At 39.0% G+C, this 20,094-nt stretch overlaps 1 protein-coding gene across 6 annotated transcripts in view; it reads right to left on the minus strand.

The window, feature by feature from the left end:
• SEMA3D (semaphorin 3D) overlaps positions 1-20,094 on the minus strand; it is a 148,261-nt gene that overhangs the window by 48,242 nt on the left and 79,925 nt on the right. For all 6 annotated transcript variants that reach the window (XM_067316894.1, XM_067316904.1, XM_067316902.1 and 3 more), the window contains 5 exons: positions 19,363-19,425; positions 17,683-17,802; positions 13,610-13,703; positions 10,143-10,271; positions 3,977-4,119 (listed from right to left, as the gene is read on the minus strand). In XM_067316894.1, coding sequence (XP_067172995.1) covers positions 3,977-4,119; positions 10,143-10,271; positions 13,610-13,703; positions 17,683-17,802; positions 19,363-19,425 — 549 coding nt within the window. The remainder of the gene's footprint in view (positions 1-3,976; positions 4,120-10,142; positions 10,272-13,609; positions 13,704-17,682; positions 17,803-19,362; positions 19,426-20,094) is intronic.

Consider the following 20,094-nt stretch of genomic DNA (forward strand, 5'->3'; position numbering starts at 1 on the left):
AATTTTTGCAATACATCACCAAAACCATTAAAGTGAAGCTTGTAATACAAGAAATAGACATTGCTGTAATAATAAACAGGATTTTCATATTGTAGCAGAGAGACTACTGCTTCTGGCTAATTTACATTCCATTCCAACAGAATGAGGTTGTAACTGTGAAAAAATGTGATGCTATGCAGAAAATAAACAAACAAAAATCTCAATAGCCCTCCTCCCTCTCCAGAAACTTTATGGGGAGTCTTGTAAGCTAGGATTTTTATTTTTCATTTTATTTGAGTGGGGAGAATAGGAGGAAAATCTAGGTCTTTTTGAAGGTTATATTTGTGCATATGTGAGGTGTGCTTAAATACAATGACAATTCTATCATCACTTTATAGTAAATATGCATACAAAAGTGTAGCTGACTTCTTGTTATTTGACTGCAAAGGGCACAGTGCATGGACATTGTGTTTTGTTTTCAAAATCTGGCTCCATGTGTAATGACTGGGTCAGGTCTTTAGCAGATGCAAACTGGTGCAGTAGCGAAGACTTGAAGACAGTCCAGCTATAACAGCTTATGTCTGTGTTTCCAGAAATAGAAATATATGGGTCCATGCTCTTAAGAAGTAAATGTCTGTGTGATGCATGCAATATAAGTGAGCATATTTATGTGTGTTTTTAAAAAAGGATAAAGATTTCTTGATGAATCTTTGATAGTCATTCTCTCTTTTCACTTATGACCTTACTTGAAAAGAAAGCAAATAACCCAACGTATTACACTTTATATGAGTACAAACATATCATAAGACGTATCAGGTATTGAAGATAGGCTGATGATACTTTTTCCCCCTCCCTCAAACCAAAAATAGGAAGTGCCATTTGCCATGATAAATGACACAACTGGGTCTGAAAGTGACTGTTGAAAGCACTTCCTCCCAACTCATAACAATATCCCCTAGTGACATACAGAATGCAGATGACGTAAATCTAAATTAGTGCTATTCAGTGCTGCAGTGGCTGCGTTATTACAGAACATGCTCCTAGACGGTAAGCATAAGGATGGGCCGATGAACGGGACAAGTGACAGCTGTTGGACTCTTGGCAAAGAACTGGCAGGGAGCATAGTGTAATCTTCTGGGTCTGAAAGTAGGTGGGAAAAGGAAATGCTTTCCAGAGAAGACTTTCCTTATGGGGCGTGACCAGTGAGAGAGCATATTGTTCAGCCAGCAAAAATTAGCCAAAGAATAGGCTGCATTGACTAACCTCCTTACTAAAAACAAAGCCTATTCTAATTTCAGCATGCGTCTCTGACATTAGTGTACAGGAGCCTTGAGGCACCTTGAGGTAGAGAGTAATTAAGCTCTAGTGGAAAGAAATTGAGTTTACACCAAGCAAATGATTTCAAAAGTTGCTGGTCTCCTTCCGTAAATTGTTATTCTATGCTTGCTATGGAAAGAAGGCAAAGGCTTATCTTTATGCAGTACAGACCACATTAACTAGAGAGCACGAGTAAAAACTGTTATGTTATCCATTGTTGTAACCATAGACATCAATTCCATATCAGAGAATTAAGTATAGTAGATATATCACAGCACACCACAAATCCAGAGGACCTTAGTGGGTTAGTCTAAACAGTGGATTGTGTTTACATATCATTAATTTATATTGAATAACCATAATAATTTTATTTATATTGAGTCTTGGGGATAATCTAGACAAATGTACAAAAAAAAAAAAAAAAGCAGGGGTCTGAATTTTCAATAGAAGTCTGCATCCTTCAGGAAGTTCTCAATAAATAAAAAAGACAGTGTAAAACTAGCACTAATTATAATCACCTTACCTATCAGTTTCCATTGTTCTGTTTAAGAAAAAGAGTTCTTGGATGCTGAACTCTTTTGGGAGTTCCCTCCTTTCCATTTGAGGGTGATGGATACTCTTGAACATCTGGCCCTATGTGTATTTGTGCGCCCATGCACAAAAAAACACACACACAAATGCACATTAAAGCAAGTGTGCATATGTGTGTTTTGCTACACAGAGTAATACATTCCCGGTGTTACAGATTTTTATGCATGAGTGTAATAAAACAGGTTCAGCTATTTTCAGGGTTTTTGTGTTCTTCATCTGAACATTAAAAAATAAAATTCAAGACTTTTTTTTGCCCTTAATATGATTACTCTACAGATTCAGTCTCATCTGAGGTACAATTATGCCTGGTCATTAGGATTACCTTACAATACGTCTGCTTTTGTTATGACATCTTATCTGTTTTTTTTTTTCTAGGTAAAGGATGCTGGGGTTCTCTTGCTAATATATCTTAGTTTAATGTAATCTCTCATGTGCCTTGGCTTGAAAATGTTGTCTACCAAATTTTCCTAATGCATTAAGTGCTTTCTCATAATCAGCAAATGCCATGTCACAGCAAATCATATATGTTTGCATTTCCAGGCTGCCATTAATCATACCTCTGAGAAATACCCAACTAAAGATTATCCATTCTTTTGTCTGGCTAAAAACCTCCCCGAGAACTGATTTATGAATGAGGTCTTTTTTTTTGTTTTCTTAACATTTAGGTCAAGGACCGAAGTGTGAAATGTCTGTGGTCACTGAAATCTCAATTATTAGGGGTTCCTTGGATTGCAGAAGACTCATAGATTTACATATCCATACACACGTGTCTGGTGTTTGTTTTTATCAGTGAGTGTCCATTTTATTTCTGGTTATTTTTTTCCTAGACACATCTTATGGCAAATCACCAACTTTTTTGTTTATTTTTTTTATTTTCAGTCTTTTTCTTAAGAAGATAATGCTCACTGTCAGCAGAGTAATGTTGCTCAGAAAATACAAGTTAATGAAGACCTCTGAATGAAACATCACAGAAATGCGTTACCTAATTGTGTGATTACTATGATGGAGTTACTGATATCTGGATCATCTCAGGAGATAAACATTTGCTCAAAGCTTATATTTTGTTAAATATGAACTTTAAACTTTAAAGCCCCATTTTCCTGACTTTTGGCAATGAATCCTGGGTACCTGGGTTGACTGAAGGCTGAAGGACAGGACAGGAGCACCCACACTGACCCACTCCTCCAGCACTATGGGTTATAGGGGTGGAGAGAGAAGAAGTCTGCCAAAGAAGTCGACAGACCCTTCTGCTGCAGCTGGAGGAAGATATTAGCAACAGCAGCAGGCTGCTAAATAGCTGACTCTTTACTGGTCACCATTGTCATATAACAGTAATTGGTTTATCTGTGCATTACCATTTTAAGAGGCCTTGGCAGAAATGCTTCTTCAATGAGTGCAGCTCATGAAAATCCAGGTCCAGGTTAAGTGTACCATACGGGCAGATATCTTTCATAAGGAGCAATACCAAACATAATGAAAGAGAGGTGGAAAGGGGTAATCTTCTACAGCAGGTCGGGCACTAATAGAATTAAACCTTTAATGCTGGATCAGAACTGGTTCCTGGCTCCTGCTGATCAGCTGTTCAAGGACTGCACTTTACCTCAGGGGAGGACACCTCCAGGAAGGCGTGGATGTAGCTTGGAAAAAAACATAACTTTTTAACTCCCTCCCACCTCAACCAATAATCAGATGTGCTCAGAAACAAATGAATGATCCCAGCTCTCAGCAGTGCCCAGAGATGATGTACTGATGTATGCTGAATACACATACCAACAAATGAATCCTCACTGAAAGCTAATGAAACAAAAACTGGCACTATTGCATACCTGAAGGTCAACATATTATTATTTAGATGCAAGGTTATCACTTATATTAGCTTTTTCTAAAAGTGGTACACACATTCAATATCAAGTCTATTTTTCAGTGAAGTAAATTTCAGACAGCTTTAGTTATCAATGCTCTGAAAAATTACTTGGATGGCCTGTTGGGTATCATTATTTCTTTCTGATTTAGAGGGGAAAAAAAAGATTTCTCACAGAAGCACATCAAGTTTTTCTATTATAAATAATATAAAAGAGAGAGTCCTCACCTTGCAAACCCTCCCAACTCGGGAAAGGATTGTCTTGTCAGATGTCCCACTATCTTGTGATATTTCTCGGAAAAAGAAGTAGATTTTGTCATCATCTGGATTATAGGTGTCCGGGATGGGAAAAGTTCCGATGAATTTTGCTCCTGGAAGTTCCCAAAATATGTTTTAAAAGTAAGAAGAAAAGTCCTAATACATGATACTATATTTCTGCTTCTATAGCTGCTTTCACATCACATCCTCCAGTGAAATTAAAAAAAAAAAAAAAAACACATTATATAGACATGTAGTAGCAAATCCGTTATTAACTCTGAGCGAAAAACACCATGGATTCTGAAGTATTTACTCTTAGCATGATGTTTTTGTGTATATACCTTACTTTCATTTGCACAAATATGCAGCATTGACTATCATTCTGTGTGTGTTTCAGTACAAAATATTGCCTACAAAAATCTGTCTCACTTCTCTTGCCACCGTTATCAGGCTTAAGTTTTCCAAAATCACATGGTAGAATTTAAATTTATTTAATCACACATTACAACAGCTATGAGTACAGAAATACACTACTGCTTAGTAGAGAGAGTTTACAAATGAATGAAATAATCTTTATTGGTCCATCGGATTATAAATATATATAAATATAAATGACAGCTTTCCCAAGCTAACAGTTTCCTAGATATCTGTGCTGTAACAAGCTTACTGACTGTATCTACAAAATGCAATACATCATCATGCTGAGACCCCCGACTTAGCATACCAAAGTCCACAACTGACCTGTATGTCTTAATGGCGTGGTGCCGTGCTATGCAGAGACATTAACCCGCATCGCCAAAACAGGTTAGCTATCTCAGCATAATGGTCTGTTTGGGCTCTTTAAATCTGCTTTTTTCAAGGAATGCCATGGCATACCTTGCCTTGACATGGTGAGCACTTACACTACTTCTGGTGTCTCTCAAAGGAAGCTTGGATATTTTTACCTGTATCATATAGGGATGCTAACTGGGTCAAAAATTTGATACATATCCTTCATTGGATACACATATTTCTTATTCAGCTCTCCTGCTCCTAATCTGCAGTCCTGCTCTACTTGCTCACCACGTTTCTCATGTGCAATAAAAACAGAAATCAAATTCCAGGGGTGAGGCACTGCAGCACAGCAGGCAACACCACCGTTGCACAAGTGAACCAGGTATTTGGGGAAGTGATTTTCGAGACATTCCCTGATGTGCTACAACAGATGAGCTCTTCTGAGAACCCTTGGATCAATAGTGTTTTTCTTTAAACAGAAGAGAGCTACTGGGTCAGCAAATACAGTGCGAAGAGACCCTTGACTCTGAAATACATTCCTTTGGGAATAAAATACAGTCTTTGTTCCTCATAACATGGCAGACCGTAGGAGCAAGCTGTAAGGAGGATGATGTAAGATGTTGGAGTAAACAGTGCACACTGGTGGTTTGTGGGGAATACTATTATCTGCTTTTAATATACATATTCATGTTGCTTTATATTAACCTTGAGAAATCTACAGTATGCAAAGAAGGTCCTTGATTCATAATTTCAGTCTAAGACAAGAGACAAAATGGGATGGTTTAAGTGCTGAATATGCACCTTAATGCCAGAAAAGGGAAATTTATGGGTCAAAATAGCCACAGTGTTACTTCCATTTGGAACCTTTCTGACCCTACAGAATGGCGTCAGCAGGAAAATGAAATGGTGAAGGCTTCAAGCCCTATAAATTTAAGTTATGATTTTGAAATGAGCCTAAAGAAAATATTCAATTATTCCTGAGGCCCTTTCAGTCTACTTTGAAGATTAGATCTCTAAGCGTGAATAAATACATTAATGTGCATCCAATATGGTTTCTAAAATATGTGGTTAGTTAAATAACTATTTAATAGGAAAACCTGTGAAATACTTCTATAACAGTCTTATGAATTTCATATAGATTTTTTTAAAATCCACATCCACAGAACTAAACTCTGAATATTGATTTTTTTTTTTTTACTTAAATTTCATTGCTTTACTTGGCAAGCTAAGTACAAAAACAAATGTCTCAATATCAGTTCCTGGAACAGATTTAGAAGAATCTCTAACAAATTAAAGGAACACAAATATTTAAGGATTTTAAATCACAATGGAAAACACTGACATTGAAAGTTAAATCCAAACAAAAATACACTTTAAAAGATATGAAGACAAGGAGATTGAAAGCAATTTAATAAAAGAGATCATGATCTGAAAAGCACATTATGTTCTGCAAGTGAGATCTATGTCTCATCTTTTGTAATCTGTCCATACTATATAAAAAAAAGTAAATTAAAATCAATCACGAATTAGGTTTTTGATTCTTTGCATGGGAAACAAACTGTATGATGATCATTTTAAGCCACTGTTTGTTTTCTCATACACACATTGTTTCCCCTTTCAAAAGTCTGACTTATTTCAACAGAAACTTTTTCCTTCATAGTAATATCATGGTTAGATAGTAAGTAAGCAAGCAGGGGATTAAAGGCATCATAAATTCTGAGAATAGCAGGTACGGTAAATTCAGTCATTACCCATTTTTTTTAAACATGCTCCTGTGGCCTAGCAGGAATAGTGGTTACATCTAGTCCTTCACTACGATCTTCACTGAGATGGTGATACATTTTCACATTTGCTGCTACAACACCCTTGTAGGACTATTTGCAGGTTAATGGCACATGCCTTAAGAAGGCCTACACAGAAGTAACATTCATCAGGCCCAGAAAGAGGAGACAACACACGAACAGCAAATCTCAGAAAATACAGAAATGACAAAGACTCCCAACCTGTTGGAGTCTTTCTGCAGCAGCTCTTTGTAGCTGAGCTTCCAGAAATACGGGACATGAGGATACAAGGGATAGCACTCACTTTGGTTAACTTTAACCACCTGGAAGTCAAGCTCTAATCTACACTCATCTAGGTCCTCCCTCTCTCAGGGAAGGACATAGTGGAGAAGAAGAAAGTGGCAGTGAATAATCCTATTTTAGGACAGATTCCTGCAATAGGTGTGGTGAGTCATGCTCTGGCAGTGCAAATTATATAAAGAGACAACTGAAATGACCGAGCTCAGACAGGATGCTAACTTTTGCCTTTTAAAGCTAAGCGAACTGAAACCCATTCAGAGAGTGCAGGCTATAAAGACCGATCATTGCCTGCAAGTATCCATCCCTGGCAAAGAAGACTAAACTGCAACCAAAAAAAACCCGAACAAGGTTAATTCTATTCGTGGAAACACTCCCTCTAATGATGACTTTAGCTTCCTATAAAAGAGGGAGGAATGTGCAGCTGTTTAGAGCATGCTTGTGTGCATGGCTTGGGTAACCCACCAAGGGATGCATCCCTCTGCTCGGCCGAGGCGAGCCGGGCTCAGTTGCGGTCGGCGGATCGCCTTCCGGACCGAGGCGGACGTCCCCGAGAGCCTTTGTCCCCTGCCCTGGCACTCCGGTCAGGTGCTGTGTTAGTGCCTTGTTCTTCAGTCTGTGGGAGAAGTGACTTGTGAGCAGAGGCGGCATCGCCTCTGTCTTCAGTGTCACTGTGTGCAGGCGTATGAGCCTGGGTGAGTCATGGGAAAGATTAGCTGCCTTCCTCCCTTCTCTTTTGTAGAGCTGCTATTCAGTCACTGAGATTAAGACATGTCTTAATTAGTCAATACAGAGGTGCCCTGCAATGAACTAGAAGGTATCCTACGCATTTTTCCTTTATGCTTTGTCTTTTCCTCCCTTCCTCCAGGAAAGAACAATCCTGTTTCCAGAAAGGGAATAAGACAAAACTTAAAATGTTAAGATGTGTTAAAGCAAAAGCTCCTCGGCTTTATGAAAAAAAAATATATATATTTATACATTTTATGGTTATCCTAAGTAAAACACAAGTCACGCCTGGAAATAATTTATTTCTAATTGTACAATTACTTAAGTATGTACAACCATTCCTGGAGGTCTAACACATGCTTGGTAAATGGATGGTAGATTTAGGGGACAGGAGGGTTAGATGACAGAGGGGTTTTAAACCTGAAATCAAGTAAATATTTTTTTTACACCAAAATCTGCTGAAAGCACAAAGTGTATGCAATTGATAATGTTACATAATAAACTAATAATGCATTGGCTAACCTATTCCTTATTGCAGATATGGTCCCATCATTTAGAGTTGCACTCAAAATATTTCCAGCTCTAAAAGGACCATTTGAAAATATTAGAAGCACCTAGTTTATACCTATGCCTTTTAGTATAACACTTCATGGATTATGTATGTGAAATTTTAGACAGAGTGTGGCTGTAGGATTTTATATAGATGGAAAGAGGGTAAACCTGAAGAATATATGGAGTCTTCAGTGTTTACATAATGTGGGGTAGTTTTCACACCACAGTCTAACACACTAAAGCTGCTTTTCAAACCCAGACATGTTAATATATTATTCTCTTTGGGAAACTTTCACAAATACAGACATTTTAAGTAAAAACAGAATAAAAAAATGAAATGATTGAAAAGAAAGAAAAAAGGCAGACCCCCTTCCCCCCCAACCCTCAAAACTAAAACACATAAACAGTCCTCAGTCCCTTAGTTTATCCTGTGTTCTTGTAATATTCCCTTGTCTCAAACTGCTCATGAGGAAACATTCGTAGCATAAAGAAATGCTTGGAACAGTGGGTATTTAAGCTATAAGTTCTTTTGGGCTGGGAACTGAGGCTTCTTTCATACCTCTGAAATGCACATCGAGGTGGATCTATACTAATGATAACACCAGATGCTCCTTGGTTCCAAACTGCAGTAAATCCTTCTTTTTAGGATATTACAGTATCCCTTAGGAAAGCAGCTACCCCAAAACATCTTTCCATCTTGAACACCAGTGAACAGCCAATGATAAAAATGGTTGTTTAGTTGTATGGGTAGAGAGCTGCCTGTTGGAAGGACCCATTCTGGTCTATATTGCATTCAGCTCGCTTCTGGTCTATATTGCATAAAGGGCTTTTTGCGATGTGTAGTAGTGGGAGGCAGAAGACGGGAGAGAAGGGACAGGTTTTGAGGCATTCATCTGAGGAACATCAGAGGTGAAAGTGGGGTACGTTATCAGAGTCAGAAGGACCTTTTGTTCAGATCAGAAGGACCTTTGTTCAGAAGGACTGCTCTTATTGGGAAAGGGGAAATGACTTTAAGTGTTTTTTTTTCCTTTCCTCTCCACCCACTAGGAGAAATCCTGAGCTTATGGAGTCACATCTAGTCAGAAATGTAGGGAAACAGCTTAGCGAGGAGAGAAAGAGTAGGAAAAAAAAATCCTCTTGTTGAAGTCTCAAAGAGTTAAGAGATGAAATTATCCCTTTCAGAAGTTGACTGCTGGGAAGACAACTTACCCCTGTGGTCAGCAGGCCCTGCCTTTACAATATGCCCATAATAGTCACACAGGCATCCTGAATCAGGGCCAGTGTTGCCACATCTTTAAAGACAGTTGATGGCTAAAAGGGGGATGCTTTAATTGAGCAGGGTTAGCCTGTGAGTGAAGTTTTCCGTGTTACTCTGTGTGTGGTTTGTGACTGCCTGGGTGTAAATGCAGCCAGTTTTTTAGAGGGTTTACTAGCTCAGAATGTTTTTAACAGGCAAGGAAAAGGCGTGTTTGCTTGGGAAGCTATTTCAGGGTGCCCTTAGTGGTTTTAAAATGATCCTCAGAGCAACAAAGGGTGTTTTCCCCCCTTCTAAAAAGGGGGGGGAAAAAAAAAAAAAAGACCTCCTACCTAAAAACATGGAACTTCTAGTCTGTCATTTCGACAAGCTGTAGGGAACATTTTTTAACAAGTGATCGGAAAAAATGGTTTTAAAAAAATATTCCAACAACACTGGAAATAGAAGCATTTAAATCATGATATTATCCCAATTACCAGACTATATACAGATGTATAGATCAAAGATGGAAAGAACTATTAGGTCTTATTCTCCTACTCCTTCCTTAATTAGCATTTTCACCTCTGTGATGTTTCTCAAGAGCTTTTTTTCCTACTGAACTTTTTAGAAAGAAGCCTACATAATCCAAGGTTACCACAATACAATATCTATATTTATAGTTACTGGACATATATTTATATAAGAAAGGGGCTATTAACTTCAGAGAGACAAGTACAATGAAAATGACAACAGCATATGCTTGGGATCTTACCAGTAAGCCAGTAATGTTCAGAAATGTCAGTTCTGATGTAATGGTGATCGTGAGAAGGGCCCAGAGAACGTGTTAGAGCAGTGTCTTTGCCAAGGAAATCAGAAGCTGTTCCAGCATAAAGATACTCATCTGTAAATGAAAAATAAATAGTTTTTCTACAGCTATAGGGTAAACAAAATTAAAACAATTTATGTTTTGTTTTGTGAATAACACCTATATCTAATTTGCCTATGGACTAGTTTAATGCTTTAAAGTGTTATTGTCTTGTATTTTAATGACTTGGGGTTCTATGAGGTTACTTACATTTAAATAGAGGTGCTATTTGTAATTATATGCCTAAGTAATGAAGGAAACCAAGTCTAATTTCTGAATGCTTTAGGCACTCAGGAAGGTAGATAAATCCCCATAGGCTTTGATGAGTGCTGGAATTGCAAGGACATAAAGGTATATCTGAACTGAGCAACCTTCCCCATGATTACTGATCATGAAACTTGGGGGAATGTGGCAAGGACATGGCCATCTACTGATTGAAACTAGCCCTGTTGTCCTAGCCTTACAGCGCTGTTGCTGGCTTCGCTGCTCCTGGACCCAAGCCGGCTGAGCATGATGGACGCTTCACTGTGGGAAATGAGTGGCTTAGCCCATTACCTATTTAGGAATCTCTGTCCAACACTTTATTCACAAAGAGGAATTTAGGCACTACGGGAATTCTTCTCAAGTCTGTAATGTGTTAGTAGTAGGAATATGGCTACCGACCCAAATCATGATCATTGCAGCATAGTGAGCGATTCCACTAAAACCAATGAGACATCTCGCTTGACTAGGGCAGCCAGAATTTGTCTCACAAGAAAACTATATTTGTAATATAGTACAGTGTGCTTGCTACAATTGCAGTTACTATTTATTCTTCTGCTAGCTTTGTGAGCAAGGTAAAACTCCACAACTTTAAGCATTGCACAGTGTTTCCTCTTTTCCTTTGTATCTCATTACTTTTGTAAAAAGAAGCAAAAAAATAAATGAATAAAAAAATCACTGTGAATGCTTTTTACTGCATAGTGCATTTTACAAGAAGTCTATTTACTGCAAAACAAGATCGGTTGTTGGGGTTTTTTTGATGGAGGAGTTTTGTTTTTGCTTAATGACTTACAATGTTAAATCCCTGGAATTTGTAAAAAGAAAGAAGACAATTGTCATGTTCATAAACCATAATCACATACAAACCAACATGATATATCAAAATCCCCTTTCCCTCCCTTCCCCAGGTTGTGTTGCTACCCTGTATGGAAACATTTCACAAGATCTGTTAGAGAGGTCTTTTGTTGAGAGTGAATGCAGAATAATACCATTCAATAAAGATGTTGTGTGTTTTCATTTGCATTTGTTAAAAAATAAGACCAGAGGGGAGGAAAAAAAACAAAAAAACAAACAAAAAAAACAAGCCCAAAGCATTATATGTGTCCAGAAAAAGACCTACCAGTTTTCCTTTCACCTCATTATGCTATTACTTATGCATTATTTCCATGACAATATTGAAAAGCACATCTTTCAGACAGCACGTCGCCTTTGTGAAGAAACAATAGCGCATTCTGAAAGGTATTTGTCATAATGAGGAATGGGCAGGATAATTGGTGTTTGCTAACTGACAGGCACTCAGTGATTGATAAATCTGAATAGCTAAAAGAAATTGTCCATCTTTGCTTAGTCTCTGCTGACAGGGAGTTTTCAGCACTTCTCTCTGCTTTTGGTATCACTCATTCCAAGTTCCAGTTATTTCCAGAACGGTTTTGGTGAGCAGTACTTTGTAATAAAGATGGATGATGAGCAGGTGACTTGATTTTACAGTCAAAAAGACTAGCTTTTCACATAGCATATAATTTATCTGTGGAATTTACTTGGGGCAAAATACTTTGCAGAATTCAGTGAAAGATTAGGCATTTCTACAAAGAACGAAAATTACTCAGGTATATTAGCCTGCATACATGAATGAAAACAAAATGAAATACTATTTAGCTCATATATTTATAAATGATTTCAAAGTGCTTTCTGAAAGACATAAGAAATTTTTAATCATCATTTTGCAGATGGATAAAATGAGGCAGGGAGAAGTAGCCCTGGGAGTCTCTCTGCGGCAGAGGGCAGGAATTGAGCTCCCCTGAGCCCCAGTGCAGTATCTGATCCATGAGCTATACTGCTTTTCCAGTATTTTGGGGAATAAAATGATCATCAAAAGATGGGCCAAGACACATTCTCTGGTCAGGCCTGTAACTCTTTACAATGCTCCTTGCACATTATTTTGAAGCACTCGACACCAGGCACAGTCAGAGAAAGGATATTGGAATAGCTTGATCATTAATTTTATCTAGCCTGAAAATTCCTATGTACCGAAGTTTATGTTTTACTTAGCTAAAACATGGCAGCTTCTTCATTTCACAAGATTTAACAGAGCAGTCAAAGCACTAGAGTGCTACTGAAATTAGCCAACAGGATAATAAATCATGGAGTTCCATTGCATTAAAAGAAGAATAATTAAAGTTTCTAGAATTCCATTTTATAAATAGACTTCATGGTCATTAAATAGTACTAGGGGTCCCTGAGAAGAATAAGCACTAGCTTTAATCTATTGTTTTTAATAAAGGAAGTCCTGCCCCATCTGTTGGGTCAGAATCACAAATCATCTATCCTATTATCTGAGAATAAAGACTGAACATTAGTCATATTCTTTTTATAACGCAGACTGACCGATACTTCAAAGCATTGTCATCACCACTCTTTGGCTGTAAATGGAAACGTCATGGTGCTTCACTCTTATCTTGTATTCATACACTTGATGGACAAGTTAAATGAAAATTGTCCAAAGCTATGAACCAAACCATGACAAAAGTAGCTCTTACAGTGGTTTGAGATCTGGAGGTCAAGCTGACATTCCATGGCACCGAGTGTCAGACCACACAGTGCTGCAAGACACGCAGGAGGCCGATTGCACTATCTTGTTCTGAGACTTAGAGCCTCAGAAGTGGCTACTCAAGTAAATAGAAACCTCAAAAATGTATTTATGGAAATAGTGGATGTCAGCAGACTTCAAAGGGCAGAACATATTGATAATTGCAGAAAGAGGCCCAGAAGCATTTGAAATATTGTCCGTCCACGGTTCTGTGTGTGTGTGTGTGTGTGTGTGTGTGTGTGTGTGTAGTCTTCTTAAAGGAGAAATAACTGGGTAAGAATGAAACCGCCTTCAAGCTAAACTGGCAGCGTTTTCACATCCACTCAAATGTCTCTGTTTGTGTTGCTGCATTTCCAGCTCTTTGGTGTCTGAAGGCTCCCCTAGCTCAGACAGCAAAAACAGCATCTGAAACATTGCTCATGCCAGAGGAGCTCTGCCGATGACATCTGCTGAGCTACTGTCTCTGGTGCCTCTCTATGAAGCCATTGCACGTGAGAGAGCAGTGCCTGGCTCAGATGGGTCTTACCTGCCATCACGGAAGCAAACGGCTGCTGAGGATCGAAAGGACATTTCAACCTGCCAGACTCCAAGCTCTGAGCATCCAGCCTGAATATTGTTTCCTGAGAATAAACACATATTCATTACCCCAGTGTGGCTGCAGAGAAAAACTCACTTGGACAAACTGTCCTGCTAACATATGAAGTGAAGGTGTTTTAGATCACGCAGCTGTCATCTCAAAATTGATGTTTACAGTTTGTGTCTCTGTTTTATATCTGGGTGTTTTCAGTCTTTGCTTTAATGTATCCTGCTCATTCTATAGAAAAAAGTAAATCTTAGAAACATAAAATTATTTTCAGAAAAAAAAATGCATTGTTCATTTCTATTCAAATTAAAAGCTGGATTGTACTTAAAAGGCACTGGCTTCTATTTGGGAAAGTGCTGATAGACTATGTTGCAACAGGAGACCCAGAAGGGATTCTGGCTGGCTCCTAAATTTCTCTAGGGACTGCTGAATAATGTTCACCGCAGACACAGTTCAGCCCCTTTTAAATGAGAGTAGCATATGATATCTCTTGTTATTTTTAACAAGGCTAGTGATATAAGAGATATCAGAATAGATCCTTGGTTGTAGTTCCCAAACACATTGTGATTAATTCTTGGGTCACAGAACAAGGGCATAGAGGAAGATAAAGAAAATAAATCATTTAAAAATGATTCCTGGTGTTTTAAAGGGGGGATCTTATATTTTTAATTCAATCATTTTTAAGCATTGATTTGAAGTATTATTACAGTTTTGAATTGCCAAAATGGCACTTTTACTTCTTCCTTTCATTAGTTTCTTAATTGCATACTTAAACCTGAAACCCTTCGTGAGTCCTACTGAAGGCAAATTAATTCAGAAAAGTAAAATGAGGTCTTTGCAGGTATGGAGGCTTTCAGAATTTTGTTGTTAGGGAAAGGAGATTGCCAAAAGAAGTGTTGTTAATGTACCATACCTCTACAGTGATATTTAAAATCCTACTGGTGTTCAGAAATCAAATCATTGTGGGCTTAACATCTGTTGTAGAGGCACACATCTTGAAAAATAAACCTCTATCTGATTTAACCCAATACTTCAAAAACGACACAGTGACTTTAAATATTTATTTCTATACCTCCACCTTGTAGGAGGACTGAAGAGTACAAATGATAGCTAGGTATACCTAAACATGGCCACATAGGACCAAACTTCACAGCACACTAATTCAATTCACCATCAGTATACATCCGATTACAAATGATTAAACCTTTTTATTTCATTCAGATGTCTTCTAAACTCTCCAGGCTCAGAAGACAAAAGCCCAGGACATTGAATAATTAAACTCCTTGAAAGAAAAAAAAAAATCAATTCCAATCTATGAACATAAATTCCATTTCTACCATCTTTCAGGGCATGAAGCAGAATTTAATCATCAAACAACAACTCTTGTTACCATCCCAAACCTTTGGGATATCAGGTAAACCAAATTGTCATGCTACTGAAGTGGCTAAGAGCACATTACAAAGTACAAAACTAAATTAGTACAAAACTAAATTAAAAACTAAACATTTTTTTGCTGACAGTAATATGTTACTATCCCATTCTCATTTCTCTGAAAAAGTGTAAGCCTGAGCTGCTCAGAGGAACCTTGTAGTACCAAACATAAATAGACCGTCTCCAAGTTAAGCAGCATTCAAGTGACCGATAAATTTACAGATCAACATTAAACATTTCAAATTTCACCCAGACAAACTAATGGATGCTAGCAGGCATTCCACAGAAGTTGACTTCCTGCTTTCACTCTGGACAAAGCTTTTAAAGAAGAGTATATCCCTCGGAGAACTGTGGCTAACGGCACTGACTGGGCCAAGCCTCTTCCTTGCCAGCCAAGAGAAGTTTTGGCAGTGACTTCAGGAATAGCAAGACCAGGGTTTTAATCCCCTCTAATTGCGTGATCCCACAGGGGATTTGTACTGCTGCAAAAACAGTGTTTTGAGTCACCTGATCCGTACCGACTCGTCTGGTTTCACAGCGCTGGCACCGGGCAGCAGACCGGCGGGCAGAGCCACCAGCCGGCCTCGGCGGTCACCAGGGCACTGCCTGCTTTCACAGTCTCAATGAGGCTATCTCAGGCCCTGGCTCTCCCAAGCATCCCTCAGCTTCCTGGAGAGCCTGTTAATTACCAAACATCCATTCTTGTAACCAGAGATTTAAAAAAAAAAAAAGATGAACAGAATGGATCTGGAAAAAGTGCTTTGAATTACCACACGGGAACCATGGCTTCGGTTCCCACAACCAGGACACATTTACGGCTTCCTATCAAATTCAAAGCACTGTGTGTGCAAGGAGAGGGGAGCCGGCACCTCCCTGCAAGGTCACTTTGCTCTGTAGAGGCAATGCAGGAACAGTGGCTATAGGGTGTTTGGGACCTAAGAAGGGAAGGGGCAAAGTCTTTCATGCCATTCAAAGCTGTGAATTCAGTAAGAAGATAAAAAGTGCATCATAAGAAGAGGCTTGAGTAGTGATGAACACTGTAAAATTTACCATTGCTGCTGAGCAACCGGTGAATGCCAGACAGGCAGGACTGGGAAGACAGTGAGGTGATTAGGGAATACCATATGGGGATTCGTCTTCTCTTCTCCTCTCACAAGGCGATTGATCAGGTCTGGTCAAGAAATATCCCTTGTCTAGACTGGCTGCCAGACTGAACAATTAGGCCAAATCCATAATTTCATGATGTCTGATGAAAACATCCTTCACAAATGAGGTTGTTAAAGGTGGTATCTCAAAGCTCAGTTGTTTCAATTGGAATATGCAAGGTACTGAAGCAAAGAAGCCTACAAGATGATTTCTTTGCAAGCCCAATTATGCAATGGATACCAAACAATACTGAGGGCATTAATGATTTCCTAGGAAAGGAGCAACACCATGAAGATTTCAGGCAACTTCAGATTTCTGTAACTTAGGCAGCTGCTCTGGCTTGGTCAACCAGCTCACAGATTACGTGGAATGAACGGACGGGGCTGAGCCGGGGCAAGCATTAATAGTTTTTAATATGTTTTAATAGTTTTTTTATTTTTTTGGTTGGGGGGGTTGTTTTTTTTTTTTTTCCCCAAGAAGTTTGGCTCTTGATTCTGTATGTCAGAATAATTCTAATGCGTACATATTTCAGGGTATTGCATTTAATAACATATCATTGAACCTCATGTCTTATAGTCCAGAATTTCACTTAGACCCAGGGAGAAGAGAAGGAAGCTCTAATGTTATAGAAAGACTGCACTGCAGGCAAGCAGCCAGACAGGTCACTTCCAGACACTGTCTGAGAAAACAGCCAACGTTACAAATATAGCCAAGGTGTTATACATATAGGAGTTAAAAAGAGACTTGTGTACTAAGTGGCTGATATACATAACACAACAGCAAATTTTTTTCTGCTGTGAGGGTTTGGTTTCAAACATTTACCACTTAGGTCAGAGATTTCTGTGTCTCCAGCAAATGAAGACCAATCAGCTTCTAATTTCAGTTCAGGAATATGCCACTAGTGATGGAGGATGCCAGGACATTCACTTAGCAACAGCGTTGTAAACTATTTGCAAAGGACTGAGATGCTGTCCTTTGACTCAGGCTCTGAAGAATCCATTTACAAACTCTGCGTTACCTTTAGGTAATAGGAAATCATCTTTGAGGAGAGAGGAATATGTATAAAAATAGACTTATGAATCTTGAACTCTGCATGTGTAAGCAGAAAACACGTGGGGAAGTGACTTACTAGAAAGTAAGACATCTGGATTAAATGTGCTCTTCACTTAGTTAATCATGTGAAAGTGTCATTCTGAAGAAGTTTGTGTATTAAGTCTTACCAAGAAAAGTGCTTTGTTCAAGAGCGATATGCACATATCAAATGTGAGCGCACGAGTTCTTGTCTGACCTGTAAAATCCACCATTTACCCTGTTATTTATGTAAGCTGCTGTCAGTTCATTTTTTATACACTCACATGGTATTTTCAAATCTATGATGAATGCTAAACAAGAAGAAGGTTGTTCCTTGACATGTCAGAGCGGTGAGGAAACTAAATTACCTCTTTGTGAGTTCCAAGTTCAATGTATCCACAGAGAGGGTGAAATGCTCCCGTGCCACAGGCATAAACATGGGTTCGGTTGTAGGGCTGAAGAACCCTGATAAAATTGGCACATTCTGTCTATAGTGAAAAGAAAGGAGAGAAATATTAATTTCCATGCTTATTCTTCTGTCACATTGTACATTGTACAAAGTTATAGCCATAGTATCCCTGTACTTAAGTCAAAAGTACTGTAACAGCGACTGTTTACTAAATAGTTCAAAGCTGTGATGGCTAAAATCTTGCAGTGGCTCTCCACCAGGCAGTTCATCCATCAGACTTGCAAGCTTATTTTAGTTATAATGCTCACAGTCATGAGCATGATAAGCTGTGTGGTAACAACACGGTTTGGAGGATATCTGTTCACTCGCTCGTAACAAACATCCCCTGCCAACAACTGCTCAGAAGTAGGATAGCCGCAGGATTAGTCTGACTTCCAATTCTCCTGCTTTTGCTCCCAGTTAAGGGTTCTGCGCAAGCTTTAACACCAAAGATTACATGATAGAAATCACTGTGGTGAAGTGAGGGGAGCTGTAACATACTTCCAGAGGGTATTTTTGGGTATGAGCGAGCTCTCTTTGCGCCAACCACATCCTACTGGTCCATCTATTCGGGCATTTCCATGAGTCCCTGGGGATGCTCAGGTCAATCCTGGCTCTAGAATACAAATATTCTCCTTCCCTTTTTGCTTGAGCATAGGAATAGGTCAGTACAAATTCTGCATATAGACCAGTATCACAATTTTCCCAGTGCTCAGGAGAGGTGCTGTTTGGTTCTTGGCTTCTATAAAGACAAGGGTAGTAATAAGTTAGGATAAAAAGTTGAAATCCCTCAGGCAGAGCACTGAGAGAGTGCTTTGAGCTGGAGTCCACCTTGGTAACAGACAAGCTGGATGGAGAACACAGGATTTGTGGAGAGAAAAGGAAGAAATTAATTTTATTATACAGCAGGAAAATGCTTATATTTAGGGTGGACTCTAGATACATGATGCAATCTGTGCCATGCAAAAGACATGTGAGAGTTTTATTGTATATATGAATGCACCTCATATACACAGAACCTTTTAAAGAAGATTTGTGGTTCCAGGGAAAATCTAATGAGTCTGAGATTTTGTTTTAACATAACGTCAACTGCAGCTGGCTACAAATTAAGTTAATTTGTAATATGCACTGCTACTCTGTTTTGTTAATGACTTATAATGAAGTTACATTCAGGATGTTCCCAAGAAAAAGGAGCACTCTGATGGGAAGGAAAGGACTGTGATAACAACAGTAGAGTCATATGCAGACTCCCGTGGCTTTCAAATCAAACTCATCCAGAGCATCTCCCAGGATGTATTTCAGAGGAAAGTCTTCTCTCAATAGTGTCTATTACATATACTGATTGTTAAGCATTTTTGCTGCTTACCCTATTCAATATTTTTCTTGAAGTATTAACATTTAAAGAAAAGCATGAAGGTGCAATGATTTTTAAATGTGTGTGGGGGGGGGCACCCTTTTTGATTAATCTTTTCTCCATTCATTAAGAAAATAAATGCAAAAATAAGAATAGCTTAATAACCCTATTTTGTGCATTTAGAAGCAAATATACAGGTGTAGAACATTATCAGAAACAATAAGTAAAAATATATACTATACTTACATGGGCATCTTTCCCAGCTAGTTTGCACAATTCCACCTTTTCTTTTACTGCAGGCCAGTAGATCTGTAATATAGTTAAAGTTAAAATAATAATAATAATAAACAAAGATTATGAGTATTTTAAGTTTTCCTGATGGCGAGAGATGGGATCCACCTCACGAGGCGGGGCACGTGGGTCTTTGCCAACAGGCTGGCCAACCTGGTAAGGAGGGCTTTAAACTAGGAAAGATGGGGGAAGGGGAGAGTTATAGTGCCAGGGTAGTTGGCAAAAGACTGCTCAAGTCAGGATGCCTCCAACAGGTGAATGCAGCCAGGGAAGTGCGCATGGGATGTGGCTATGGAGGACCCTCTTTTACCCCTCCTGGGAAACCTGCATGCTCGATCACCTCCCTGAAATGCCTGTACACCAACGCACGCAGCTTGGGGAACAAACAGGAAGAACTAGAGATCTGTGTGCGGTCGCAGGGCCATGATCTCATTGCCGTTACAGAGACATGGTGGGATAGCTCGCATGACTGGAGTGCTGTCATGGATGGCTACGTGCTTTTTAGGAAAGACAGGCCAGGAAAGCGAGGTGGCGGAGTTGCTCTTTATGTGAGAGAGCAACTGGAATGTATTCAGCTGTGCCTAGGGGTGGATGAAGAGCGAGTTGAGAGCTTATGGGTAAGGATCAAAGGGCAGGCTAGCATGGGTGACACTGTTGTGGGTGTTTACTACAGGCCACCTGATCAGG

Source organism: Apteryx mantelli, chromosome 1 (genome assembly GCF_036417845.1).
Source record: "Apteryx mantelli isolate bAptMan1 chromosome 1, bAptMan1.hap1, whole genome shotgun sequence".
In the NCBI taxonomy this organism is placed as follows: Eukaryota; Metazoa; Chordata; class Aves; order Apterygiformes; family Apterygidae; genus Apteryx; species Apteryx mantelli.